Below are 14733 nucleotides of genomic sequence, written 5' to 3'. Positions count from 1 at the left end.
AAACAAAGTAGGAAGGATTCAAAGTCAGAACTAGAAGTTAAAACAAGTTTTCCATCCTCTGTATATCATTGAATTATGACTAAAATGTGAGAATTTTAAATTACATTTTATGTAAATTTCTGATGGAAAATAGAGTCAGTGTTGAAATGAAAACAAGTTTACTGTCAGGTCAATGATCATTTCTCTAGTTCTTTCAAAGTTTAGTAAGATTTACTTGTGTTATGCAGATATTGGTCAACTTTAAAAGCGGGCAATTAAAAGATGTTAAACAAATTCAAATAAAATGACAAAATAATGAATTTCTACTGATTTTTGAACTCCTTTGATAATTACATATTAATGTATTTTTGAATAGCTTTATTACCTATATCGAAACGAGTAAGTCACTGCTGAGCTTCAAAAGTTTAATTCTGAGCAAATATGTTACAAATGATGTCCTTAGATGTCCTGTTAACTGGAGCAAATGCAATGACTATTTTGCCTTTATAGGTTTCGATTTATTGTTAGCCCTGCTTCATCACCTATGATTTCTTCCACTCTTTTTCTCTGTAAAACAATCACAAAAGAATAATTGTAATAAGTATTACTAAAGTAAATTTACTTGCATACAATGACAAGCTGATAAGCGTAGACAGGATTAGACATGAAACCTACTTCTTCAGAACTGTGCACATTTCTGGTAGTGTAAAATAATTGTTCCATACCAGCAGCAGCAGCATGGACTACGCAGAGTGAGAGCTTGTTGCAAAATTACTGAAGACTAGGTTCTCCTATATATGTAAACATACAAACAAATGCCTGTTCTCTCACAGTTTCTGGCATCTGAAATCTTTCTCATTGCTATTACCTTCTCCATGAATTCTCTCACTCACACACCCTCTTCTTCTGCCTTCAACATTTCCCATTCCCAAATTTCCATGTTTCCTCTATCACGCTCCAACTCTCTTTCTTGCACTTTACTATTCAGCCACCTCCTTCCTCCCCTTTGTTGTGTATTTAATATTTCAGTAATATTGTAAATATTGTGTTTGATTCAGCATTCTTTGTGGTTTACAAAATTCATTACTGTTTATATGTAAGAAGTAAGTGAATGACATATTCGAGCATGTCATAAGACTGGGTGTCACTAAAAGTAAAAAGCAAAGAGCATACATGTTCTCCTGGCTCAGTTATTTTCTTTTGAGGAGTTTTTAAGTTACTGTGGTGAACTACATATACCTGTCTGGACACGCCCCCTGATGACTGCTCCTGTGGCTCCTCCCACAGACCCCTGTATAAAGGTGATGGAGGTCTGAGCCCGGCCTCTCTGTCTCCAGGATGTAGTATAGTGGTCACTCACTGCTTGTTCCTTCTTCCAGTCAATAAAAGCCGATATCTCGCCTTTATGTCTCAGAGTGAGTTATTGATGGTGCATCAGTTACAAAGCATAACGGTGGCAGTCAGTAACTTTTTAATGAACCTGAGCTGATTACCTACCTGTTAAAGCACAGCAAGTCATTCTTTTCTCATTGCAAGTGGAAAGAGAGAGTATTTTAAAAAGTGGAACATGTAGATTCGTCAGAAAAGGAGACATTCTAGTTAAAACATAGGCAGAAAACAGACAAAAATCATGGGTTCATAAATTCACAGGTACTGTGTGATAATAAGAATAAACAAAAGAAAATAGAAATGGCTGGCTACGTCAGAAAGACACATTAGATTGCACAAGAGGTAACTGGAGTATATATACCGAGTGAATCGAACAGTATTTTAAAGAAAATGGAATAGACAATAAGAAACGAGTGCCAATTTTGCTGAGTGCAATAGGGGGAATAGCACACAGTTTGCTGAGAAGTTTAACTGGTCTAACTAAACCAGAGAAAAATAAGCTTTGCTGATATCATGAAAGTAACGCAGATACATTTAGAACCAAAACCATTGCTGATTACAGAATGTTTTAGGTTTCATAAGCAGAATCAAAAGGAAGGGGACTCCACTTTAGCTTATGTGGCTGAACTGAAGAAATTGTCAGTTCATTGCCAGTTCAGTAATGGACTTAATGATGCACTGAGAGACTATTTAGTTTGTAGAATCTTACAAGAGAACGTTCAAAATCAGCTCCTAACTGAAGCACAATGTACATTTAGAAGAGAGGCTGAAAACGCTGTATCAATGGAAACAGCAGACAAGCACAATTGAGTTACAGTCAGGAATGCAACAGAAACCTGTGGCAGGAGCTCACATACATCATCTGGGTCTAAACAGAAACTGATCTGGCAGAACAAATTGTGTCTCATACACCAGGCCAATGCAGGTTTAAAGTTGAAACTTGCAGAAAATGCAACAAGGTAGGACATATATAAAGAACATTTTGGTGGACAAAAATAAATGGAACTGCACAGGGAAGTAAAAAAGGGGGAAAAAAATCAAGCTGCAGTTTCAAAAAGAGCACTAATCTTCATGCTGTTGATGAAAAATTTGATAATGATGAGAGTGACACAGGACTGGGCAGCCTTGAGATTTACTAACAGAGAAAACTAACAGGACGCAAGCAAGACAGCTTACACCAGAGGGGAACAGCAAATTAATTAAAATAAAATTGGATAATGGCTTTGTTGTTTCATCATTTCAAAGAAGTGAAGCCTGTAGATATCCAACTAAGAACTTAAAGTGGAGAAAAGATAACTCCTATAGGAATTACCTTCATAACAATAAAATACCATAACCAACAAGCCACATTGGACTTGTATGTGGTAAAAACAGGAGGGCTAACATTCTGGGTCTGTGAGTGGCTGAGACAACTTAATTGGACATCCATCCATCATTTTCATGCCACATGCCTTGCAAAGGAGTCAACTGAAAGTGAATTAAGAATGGTACTGGAGGATGCCACAGCAGTGTTCAGGTATGGAAATGGAAAACTCAAACATATCAAGAATGAAGCAGTATTACATGAAAATGTCACAACTAAGTTTTATAAAGACTGTGCAGTTTCTGATACCATCCATGATAAAGTAGCCAGTGAGCTAGATTGCATGGAGGCTGGAAGGAATTCTTTCCAAGGTTGAGTGCAAACCATGGGCAATGCCATGGTCCCAGTAGCCAAGAAGAATGGATCTGTCAGGATCTCGGGTGATTTTAAAGTTTTAAAGTTATCATTAACCAGTACTGAAAGTAGATCAATACCCTTTGCCCAGGATAGAGGATATTTTTTCAAAACTTTCTGGAGGAAAACACTTCATCAAAGTGGACAGCTGAGGCCTATCTACAGATGAAGATGGAAGAAAATTCCAAAGTGTTTCTCACCATAAACACTCAGAAAGGGCTTTATTACTACTTGGAGTAGCATCTGCACCTGCACTCTGGCAGAAAGTTATTGAGCAGGTAATGCAAGGTTGCCTAGTGTTACGCCTGTGCTCCAACTCTGAGGGGCTGAAGGGTACAAAGTAGCCCCCTCCTTTTTGAGAATCGCAAGATCGCTATTAATTCAGGTCAGGAGACCCAGGAAATGAGAGAAAGACACGCAGAATCCACAAGGGGTTTGGAATGTCCTGGCCCCTCAGCGATACAAAGCCACGGGAAACGGCTATTGTCTCTTGGAGACGGAATTGTGTATTGAGCACTGTGCTATTCATCGAAGCCCTTAGGAAATGACCAATAGTGGGCTGGTTGAGGGATGGCCTCATCCCAGCCTGATTGACATCTGAGACCCCGTGAGTAAGGATAAATGAGGGTCTGGGGAACAACCCCTTTAGACGCACCAGGAGAAATGCTAGAAATCCCGTGACAGCGTAATAGCGACAGCCGGTGGAAAGCCCACGTGCGTCCTTTTCCATTTGCCTCGGAATTGGTGGGCCTCACCACGGAAGAACAGCTTTAGCTAAAAAGGAGAAACCAGCCCCAACGACATTTCGAAGGATCGACATCATAAAAAGGAAAACGGGCAAGTTCTAAAAATCCGTCTCTCTCTCTCCAACCAAAAAGCTGCAGCCTGAATGAACTTGAGTGACTTTTATATTTCCATCGGACAATACATTATCCCCTAGACAACGATAGAGCTATTTCTTATTGATTATTATTATACTCACGCTTTTAGATTTAGTATTGACGACGTATATTATCTGTATGTTTGCATTGATATTATTTTTGTGTATTTTTATCAATAAATACTGTTAAAAATAGTACCATCAGACTTCAACGGACCTCTCTATCTTTGCTGGTAAGTGACCCAGTTACGGGGTACGTAACACCAGGCATTGTGTGTTACATGGATAACATCATTGTTACTGGTAAGGATGACAAGGAGCAGCTCCAAAATCTCAAGACAGTGTTTAAAAGACTTGAAGATTATGGGCTTCGAGCACAACACAACAAGTGTGAATTTTATGTGGTCATACAATTGATGCACAAGGATTGCATTAATATGCTGAGAAAATCTAAACTGTGGTGGATGCCTCTAGGTCAAAGGATGTGTCACAGTTACAGTCCTTTTTAAGATTTGTCCATTCTATAACAGGCTCCTGCCAAATCTTGCTATTGCACTCCACCTCTTGCACTCGTTACTACAGATTGGGAAGAAATGGCAATAGATCAAGCAGTAGGAGGTGCTTTACAGAACACAAAGGAAACAGTAATGTCAGACACTGTACTCACACATTATAAACCACAATCCAGTGAAGCTTGCCTATGATGCTTCACCTTATGGTACAGGTGCAGTCATGTCACATGTTATGAGTGATGGAAGTGAACACCCCATAGTATTTGCATCATGTTCCCTTACTGCTACAGAGAAAAATTATTCACAGATTTACAGAGAGGCCTTCAGTCTGATATGAGGTGTAAAATGTTTCAACCAGGACTTGTATATGAGAGAGTTACCTTTATTATTAATAATCAACCACTGGTGTCCATTTTCAGTCCACAAAAAGCCATTTCACTAACAACATCAGTCCAAATGCAGAGATGGGCTCTTTTTCTTGCAGGATACAATACAATTACAACATCGAATTTAAAAGGACAACTAATCACGGAAATGCTGATGGATTGTCCTGTTTTCCCCCGGAAAAGGAAATACCTGAAAAATTTACAAAAGAGGACACTCTTCTTGGTGTATTCTCCCTAATGCAAATTGAAGATCTCCATATCATGGCAGAGATGATCCAAAGTGAAACCAGAAAAGACCCCTCAGGCCTACCTGGCAACCCAAAATGGCTGGGACGTGCAGCAGAAACTCCAGTTCTCCCATTTTTACCAGTGCCAGGATGAAAGTTGCCTTTGACAGGAGTTGCCTTATGTGGGGATTGAGAGTTGTGCCATCTAAGCTAACAGCTAAAGTGTTGGAAGAGCTGCTCTAGATATTGGTCATCTAGGCGTGGCCAAAATGCAAGTGTTGGCTTAAAACTTTGTCAAACCTGAGATTGTTTCACAGCCACAAGTTCCTGCCAAGAAGAGTGAGCCCCTTGTCAGGAAAGATGTTATACTACAATAGTAAGAAATCTGATTAGGACAATTTAAAGTTCACTATGTCGTGGATGTCTATAATAATTGTATAGTACGCTGTATGTATGTATATATAAGTTGAGATGCATTCTATATTATGTTGGTGTTTATAGCTAAGCAGGAAGGAATGTTGTATATTTAATAATTTAGTAATATTTGAGTACTATTACAAATATTGTACATTGTTAGATTAAACATTCTTTATTGTTTAGATAATTAATCATGGGTTATATGTATGAAGTACCTGAAAGGCATATGTCGATTTGCCACCATGTCGTCGTAAGTGTGCGCCTCACTAGAAGTGAAAAACAAAGTATACACACATCTCCTGGTACCCCATATTTTTCTTTCAATGAGTTATATGTTTTGGAGTTACAAAACATAACACCATTCTCTGGGCTCTACTTTCTCCCTCTTCATCTGTGAACACACATTTCATCAGAACAATGCCTCAACCCCAGCATACAGCTTAAAGTAATTACAATGTTCTATTTCATTCAGAGACATGGACTCTCTACAGCTCCTTCAAGTATTAACGCCTCCACAAATCCTTCCAAATCCAGTGGCAAATTAGGTAAACTAAAGCCGTTGTGCTCTCCAGTTGTCAGCATCCCGAGTATTGAAGCTATGGTCATAGAACATAGCACATTACAGTTCCTTTGGCCCACAATATTGAACCAACCTTTGAACTGGTCATATTCAGTGGACTCTGATGGATGGAACATAGACCAAAGTCCCATAACATACATTTTGTCTGAGCACCATCATGGCAACAGATTATCAAGAGATCAGAGGGAATATTTAATCTTTTTGGGGAAGAACAAACTCAGATCATGACTGATGAGTGTAGTGGAGTATCCCAGACTGCATTGGAAATCTATTAGCATTCCTCCTGTGGAAGCCTGGTGAAAATGAAGTGCAGAATGCACAATTCCCATACTGTAACTATTACTACAGGACATGAAATCACTTATCAGTTTCTAGATTTCCACTGCATCTATCTTGGATGCCAAATCTTTCTCACACAAGAAATGAAACTAAAGGTAAATGTATAGAAAGGGTAATGTACACTTTTGTTTGAGGGTGTCCATCAGGATTGAGGATGATTTTCTCTAACTCTAGTTTTGTCAGATCTAAGGTGGCTGATGAGATCAATGTGGAAAATGAAGATAGAAAAGTAATGTCAAGAGGGCAATGTTCCAATGGTCATGGGGGATTTCAATATGCAGATAGATTGCAAAATTTAGGTTGGTACTGCCTTCAAGAAGGCTTTTTAGAGCAGCAAAGAAAAGCCAATTTTGCAATGGTTGTACTGTAATGAACCAGATTTTATTATAGACCTTAGGGTAAAGGAACCTTTAGGAAGCAGAGACCATAATGTGAAAAGATATACCCTGCAGTTTGAGAGGAGAAGCTAAAATCAGATGTATTGGTATCATATTTGGGTAAAGGTAATTACAGAGACATGACCACAGGAGCTAGCCAACATTAATTGGAAGGGGATATTAGCAGGGTATATGGTAGAGCAGCACTGGCAGGCATTTCTGGGAGTAATTCGGAAAACACAGGTTCAGTTCATCCTAAAGAAGAAGCATTGTAAAGGGATGATGAGGCAACTGTGGTTGACAAAGGAAAGCAAAGAGAGCAGAAAGCAAAAGAGAGGGCATACAATAGAGCAACAATTTAGTGGGAGGCTAGAGGATTGGGAAGCTTGTAAAAATCAAGAGAAAGCAAAGAAAAAAGCAGATTCAGTTGATCTTCAGAAGGCTTTTGACAAGGTCCCACTCTTGAGGCTGCTTAACAAGCTACAAGTCCATGCTATTACAGGAAAGGTTCTAGCATGGATAAAATGGTGGCTGATTATGGTGGGTGGTGAAGTTTATGGATGATATAGTACAAAGGTAGGTGGGGGGGCAGATAGTGATGAGGAAACAAGGTGTCTGCAGAAGAACTTGGACGTATTAGGAGAATGGGCAAAGAAGTGGCAGATCTTGTAGGGAAGTCTATCGTCATGCACTTTAGAAGGTAAAAAGCGTACACTATTTTCCTAGGTACAGATGGACTTCAGAGAGATAGTGAAGGATTTCCTGAAGGTTAATTTGCAGACTGAGTTGGTAGTAAGGAAGGCAAATGCTATGTTAGCATTCATTTTGAGAGGACTCGAATATAAAGCAGGGATGTAATTCTGAAGTTTATACATCATCAGTTAGACCACACTTGAAGTACTGTGAGCAGCTTTTGGCCCATTATAAGAAAGGATGTGTTAGTTTTGCAGGTGGTCCAGTTGAGGTTTATAAGAATGATCCCAGGAATGAAGGGGTTAACAAATGAGAAGCATTTGATGTCGCTGGGTCAGTACATGCTTGAGTTTAGAAGAATGAGGGGGATCTCAGTGAAAACTACTGAATATTGAAAGGCCTAGACAGAGTGAACATTGAGAGGATGTTTCCAATAGTGGGAGAATCTAGGAGCAAAATATCAGGACGTCCCTTCAGAACAGAGATGAGGAGGAAGTTCTTTAGTTTGATAGATTCTCAATTAGTAAGGGTGTCAAAGTTTACAGGGAGAAGGCAGGAGAATAAGGTTGAGAGAGAAAGTAAATCAGCCATGATCAAATGCCAGTACAAATTTGATTAGCCAATTGGCCTGATTCTATCCCTATGTCTTATGCTCTTAATATAACTAAAATATTTTAAAACATTTTAAAATTATTTAAACACATATCAAATCTGTGATAGAAATATTAAGGCAGGGGTTCCCAACCTTTTTAATGCCATAGACTCCTGCCATTTACTGAGTTTAGGAACTCCTGCATTAATGTTAGTCTTTCTAATCCTAAATATTCCTGATATTCAGGCTTTCTGGCAGCAGGAGATGTTCTCTGAGAGTAAAGCCGCTGTTCAGATGTGATTCTGCATGTTGCTTATGGATTATTTTTTTCTGTGAGATCACCACAACAACTGTACCAACAGGACACTGAGCCTGCTCAAGCTAATGTGATTCAGGCTAATGATAATAGCTCTCCCATTGTCTCATATCAGCAGAACATTGCCTACTTACAATATATTAAGTCCAATATAGAAAGACCTACACTGCTTCACAAGAATTCACCTGCAGTTTATTCAAAGTATCCTTGAGATTAATTTGTTCCTCATATGGTGGAAGAAGAGCCTCCAATCGAATAGCCTTTTTGGCTGTTGGCTGGGATGATATTAAAAGATTGATTTCTTCAGCCTAACATGAGAAAATACAACCGTTAGTTTCTATGAAGCAAAGTAATTGTATTTTGGTCAAGAGGCACATATTGATTTTGTGCTTATAAAAACATTGACTAGAATGGAGTGTAATTTTGTCAAGTCAGCAGCGTAAACTGCAAATTATTTCAAGCACACTGGAAAATTTAATATGCAGTCTGATGCTAAATTCAAGACATTGTGTATCATTTCATTAGCAAAAGACTCCCAAAACAAGGCACTAAGCATTCTAAGTTTACATATCTTTGAAACAGAAGGTAGGCCTTAAACATATGAAATATATTATGATCACATTATACAATACTATATCATACTACATCAGTATCATACCATATCATTATCCTAAAAACTGTATCATTTTCAAATATATCCTACTCATAGATTAAATGGATGATTTTTAAAGTTTATATTTTTTGTTGAAATTCTTTACCCATCTTTGATAAAAATTGTTTGCTAATGAGAATTGAAAATACAGAACGAAAATAAATTTGGGTGAGTGTAAAAATTACTATCATCATCTATGTTGTGCGTCTGCTCAAAATGAATTTTAACTCTACCATTAGCTGTCAGGATGAAAGGGAGCTGGTATTTTAGTGCACAATGTTGAACAAAATTGTTCCTGCCATTTGAACAATCCATATATTGATGATTTCAAAAGTCTTCAATGACATCAATGTGAGCGTTTTGTTTAACATGTTGGTACTTAAAGCCTGGTGGCATAGTGGCATCAGCACAGGACTTCAGGGCAAGAGGTTCCGAGTTCAAATCCAGCCGGCTCCCATTAAGAGCTTGTGATCTCTTTAAAAAAATTCACCCGGCAGAAGGCAATGGCAAACCACTGCTGTAACTTGCCCAGTATGTGATTTCCCAATATGTCAGAGTGGTGTGGAAGGAAATCATCCGCTACCTGGAAGTAATTCTGGATGCGACATGCCTTTTACTTAAAGCCTATGAAATTTTATCTGCTAACAGTTATCTGTTGTAATAATTCTGTTTCTGGTACAGAGAATGTTTACTATGCCCAAAGGATTTCAGGCTTGGGAAAAAGATGACAATTATGCACAATTATTTAAAGCAGAATCTAAATCCAAAAATAGTAAGTAACTTAATCCCGAATTCTCAAAGTTCATGTAAACTTCACGGCATATCAGAGTCCAAGATCAGGAAATTCCTTGAGACTTTTCCCACCTCATCTCTGTATTTTTGGCCGATGAAAATAGAAAACTCACTGAAAGAAACACAAGTTTTCCTTATTCTGTGTCAGGGTGTATTAGATCATAATGCAACAGAAACTGTAGGCAAAATGAGTTAGAGGTGCAACTGATATAAACAATGAATAGAAAATTTTAATTTGGAGCAGGTTTCAGGAGATGAATATTGAGTACACCCAAAATTAGCAATTTTATCTTCTGAGCCCTGTTTGTATGTTGCCAATATGGTATCCGCTAAGAGCTGAAGAATGGTAGTTATTATAGTGTGTTTAATATTTCAGTAATATTTGAGTAATATTGTAAATAAACTTTCTTTGTTTACATAATTCATTATGGGTTATATATACAGTAAGAATTACCTAAATGGCACACATCATTATGCCACCATGTCATATGTAAGTGCCTTACTAAAAGGGGGGGGGGGATGAACTACGTAAACAAGTGTCCTGGTTTCTTTGGGGCTTTTTTTTTCCGATTAGTTTCTGGAGCTAGGAAACATAAAAGTGGTGACAAGGAAGTTCTAAAACAAACTTGAGACAACTACCTATCTGTTGAAGCACAGCAGGTTTTTCTTGGGAAGGGGAGAGGGACATTCGAGTTTAAAAAAGGCAAAAAAATGGATGTAATTAACAAGCAATGAGTATAGTCATGGGTTCATAAACAGTAAGTACCAGGTGATAATAATACATTTTAAAGAAGCAGAAATGGTTGACTACATTGGAAAGATAGATACATTCAATTGCATAACAGATAACCAGATGATGTATACTGAATGAATTGAACAGTATTTTGAAGAAAATGAAATAGCTGATGAAAAACAAGTGCCAGTGTCGCTGAATGCAATGGGAGGAAAAGCATACAATTTGGTTAGAAGTTTAACTCCTCCAACCAGTCCAGACAAAATAAGCTTTGCTGATATGATGAAAGTAATGCAGGTACATTTAGAACCAAAGCTATTGCTGACTAAGAAAGCTTTAGGTTTCATAAGCAGAATTAAGAGGAAGGGGAGTCCATTTCAGTTTATGTGGCTGAATAAAAGAAAGTGTACAAGCATTGTCAGTTCAGTGATGGGCTTAATGATGCTCTGAGAGATTGTTAGTTTGTGGAATCTTACAAGAAAACATGAAAAATGGCTCCTAACTGGAGCACAACCTATGTTTAAAAAAGCAGTTGAAATTTGTGTATCAATGGAAACAGCAGTCAGAGTTGCAATTGAGTTGCTGACAGGAATGAAAGTGACTGGAAACAAATAGTGTCTAAACAGAAACCAGCCTGGCCAAATAGATTGTGTTACTGTTGTGGCAGGGGAACACATACACCAGACCAGTGCAGATCTAGAGGTGAAATGTACAGAAAATGTAACAAAGTAGGACACATACAAAGAGCATAGTAGGAAAACAAGGGTAAAATACTATTAAATGAAAATGTCACACCAAAATTCCACAAGACCGTCTGATTTCTTATACTAGTTGTGATAAAGTAGCCAGTAAACTAGATTGCATGGAGACTGAAAAAATTCTTTCCAAGGTTGAGAGGAGCCCATGGGCAATGCCGGTGGTCCCAATAGCCAAGAAGGATGGGTTTCTGAGGATCTGTGGTAATCAACCCAGTACTAAAGTAAATCAATACCCACTGCCCAGGATGGAAAATATCTTCGTAAACCTTTTTGGAGAGGAGCATTTCTGAGGCCTAGCTACAGATGGAGATGGAAGAAGACTCCAAATTGTTTCTCACTGTAAGCACTCACAAAGGGCTTCATCACTATAATAGGCTTATATTTGAAGTAGCATCTGCACCTGCACTCTGACAGAAAGCTATGGACCAGGTAAAGCCTGAGAAACTCATGGTGAAACCAAAATATTCTTGCAGTGGTTTTGCAGGGCTTTGGTAGTGAAAAGTCCATAATAGTGGCACTGTTTGATGGCAGAGGTGTTACATCTTCTGCAGAGATGCAATGGCCAAGAAAATCAATAGTAGAAAACCCGAACTGGCATATAGCGGGATTAATAATCAGCCCATGTTGGCTTAAGCACTTGAAAGGTGGGCAGAGATGTGATAAGTGTTTGGTTTTGGATATATGCTGTCCAGGTACACAAAGAGAAAATCTAAGTCTTTTTACATGATGCCATTAGTCACTGGAAAATCTATGTGGCATTTTTCAATCCAAATGGCATAAGTAGAAACTCAAATAGGCCAAACAAGGTTATAACAGCAGTTCTGGGAACGTTCTCAGTGCACACAGGCCCCTGCCTAAATCTACTTTCGAAAAAAATATTATCTTTCAGGTTAAATGTGCTGAAAAGTCTTGAATTTATGGGACTGGATAACGAGAAGGGGTGGTGGTCACATTAGGGTGGTAGTGTTCACCACAAGGACAGTGACTTAGGGACCATGTGGAGGGATGAAGCCCAAAGGCTATTTGACCTGTGTACAATGGCAAGTATTTCCATGTTAGCAATTCAGCCTTCACGCCGGCCACCTCTTCTGAGTCCAGTCTATGCACATGGGCATGGACCGGCAAGACTGTTGTAGAAATGCGGTGCTCGACCCATGCTTTGTGGAAAATGTGGGCTTGGTGATGTTTGGGAACTCAGCAGGTGAGTGAATTCACATGTGGCGGTGCATGCACTAGGACAGAGTCACTGTGGGGAACTTACTGGGGGGGAGGTAAAGAGCCAAAGTCCTTTGTATCCTGAAGCCAATGATACTTAAGATTGACTAATGGTCCTTCGGCGCAAAGAAAATCTGTGCTGAGCAGAGGTCCAGCAACTTTAGCTAAGGCAAAGTCCCATGTTTAGCATCGTCCACTGAAGCAGAGTGTCCCATAAGTCTGGATCCTGCAGCCGATGGCGGCCTCCAACAAGGGTCTGTCACTCTCTACTTTATAATCAATGGGTAATGCTGGCAGCACACCCACCCAAGCATCCGTGGCACACAGGAAGAGTCACCTTGAAAGGGTGTCCATGATGAATGATAGACAACCTTGGCAGCTGGAACCCACAGTGCTCACAGAGTTCCAATGTCACGATGCTCTGGCGTCATCGAAACTGCATGGTGGTTAGCACTTCTTGGCATTTGCGCTGAAGCCTGTACGGTAAAAACATTGTCTGGTCGAAAGCCATGGGCACGAGACTGCTGTAGATTCTGCTAATAGGACTGTTATATTTAACAGGTCAAAGAACACTGAGGCTGTCTACAAGAAGGGTCAGAGCCGTCTCTATTTCCTGAGGAGACGGAGGTCCTTTGACATCTGCTGGACGATGCCGAGGATGTTCTACGAGTCTGTGGTGGCCAGTGCTATCATGTTTGCTGTTGTGTGCTGGGGCAGCAGGCTGAGGGTAGCAGACACCAACAGAATCAACAGACTCATTCGTAAGGTCAGTGATGTTGTGGGGGTGGAACTGGACTCTCTGACAGTGGTGTCTGAAAAGAGGATGCTGTCCAAGTTACATGCCATCTTGGACAATGTCTCCCATCCACTCCATAATGTGCTGGTTAGGCACAGGAGTACATTCAGCCAGAGACTCATTCCACCAAGATGCAACACTGAGTGTCATAGGAAGTCATTCCTGCCTGTGGCCATTAAACTTTACAACTCCTCCCTTGGAGTGTCAGACACCCTGAGCCAATAGGCTGGTCCTGGACTAATTTCCGCTTGGCATTATTTACTTATTATTATTTAATTATTTATGGTTTTATATTGCTATATTTCTACACTATTCATGGTTGGTGTGACTGTAATGAAACCCAATTTCCCTTGGGATCAATAAAGTATGTCTGTCTGTCTGTCTGTTGTTGAGACAGAAAAGGAGGAGGAATGATGCATCTCTGCCCGGCTGAGTGTAGACTATCTGTCATTTTAATAAGCTCCCTATAGTACTTCATAGGTGTATTACGGAGGGCTATGTGAACTTGATCAGGCATTTATTGCATAAAGAGCTCTTTAAAAATTAAACAAGGATGGTGATTACCCAGGAGAGATAGCATGTGGTCTATTAATTCTGCACCCCTAGCATCACCCAGGCCAGTCAAAGAGAGCAACTGTTTGAAATACTCAGAAAGTCCAAAAATCAGAAATAGGTGAATTTTCATGTGCAATTGGGTCTTCTAATAGACTCATCACTCTAGCTGCAGTGGAACCACTTAGTGATGCTATGACATAGTAAAATTTGGTATTGTCCATGATGATTTCTCGCAGCCTGAACTGGGCTACTGCCTGTGCAAACCATGCAGTAATGTGTTGCTTCCAAAACTCCAGCAGTATCAAAGTGACTGCATTGGTCGACATATCATCGGGTAACTCTGTAATTGTCTGAGAGCATCGGGGTCACCAATGTAAGATTTTGTGAATAACATATGCGAGAGTCATTTTATGTGCTTAACAAAAGCCACAGCCCTTTACTTGCATTACCAACAAACCAAAAATAACCATTAGCTCACACTGACATCAATATGTCATACACCATCTCTTAAAGTGAACACAACAACTCAATGATGGTGTTTGTGAATTATGAAGAACAGTTTCTATTATGAACAATATGTGTCATCTGTTACCCATCACATTACCCTATAATCTCAACACCTTTACAAAAAGCTGTGAACTAAATATTCCTGCATATTCACATTTAGAAATAACCAAAAGGTCAAAAGGATTGGTGCATGGCCATAAATAAGGGAAGAACTAATAATAAACTGAGAAACCAACCAAGCTACAGTATTTTGGATCAGTTACTATACAACAACAAATAGTTAATTTTGATATCAAGGAGCTATTGGGGAAAAAACGTAAC

General features: G+C 39.3%; 1 protein-coding gene across 5 annotated transcripts in view; it reads right to left on the bottom strand.

Annotated features, from left to right (window-relative positions):
• Positions 1–342: 342 nt before the first annotated feature.
• LOC140736095 (protein LKAAEAR1-like) overlaps positions 343–14733 on the bottom strand; it is a 93748-nt gene continuing 79357 nt past the window's right edge. For all 5 annotated transcript variants that reach the window (XM_073061853.1, XM_073061852.1, XM_073061850.1 and 2 more), the window contains 2 exons: positions 8590–8712; positions 343–546 (listed from right to left, as the gene is read on the bottom strand). In XM_073061853.1, coding sequence (XP_072917954.1) covers positions 484–546; positions 8590–8712 — 186 coding nt within the window. In that variant the 3' untranslated portion in view covers positions 343–483. The remainder of the gene's footprint in view (positions 547–8589; positions 8713–14733) is intronic.

The sequence above is a fragment of the Hemitrygon akajei genome, chromosome 11 (assembly GCF_048418815.1).
Source record: "Hemitrygon akajei chromosome 11, sHemAka1.3, whole genome shotgun sequence".
Lineage (NCBI taxonomy): Eukaryota > Metazoa > Chordata > Chondrichthyes > Myliobatiformes > Dasyatidae > Hemitrygon > Hemitrygon akajei.
The sequence above is the reverse complement of the archived record's forward strand: the minus strand, read 5'-3'. Positions and strand labels throughout refer to the sequence as shown.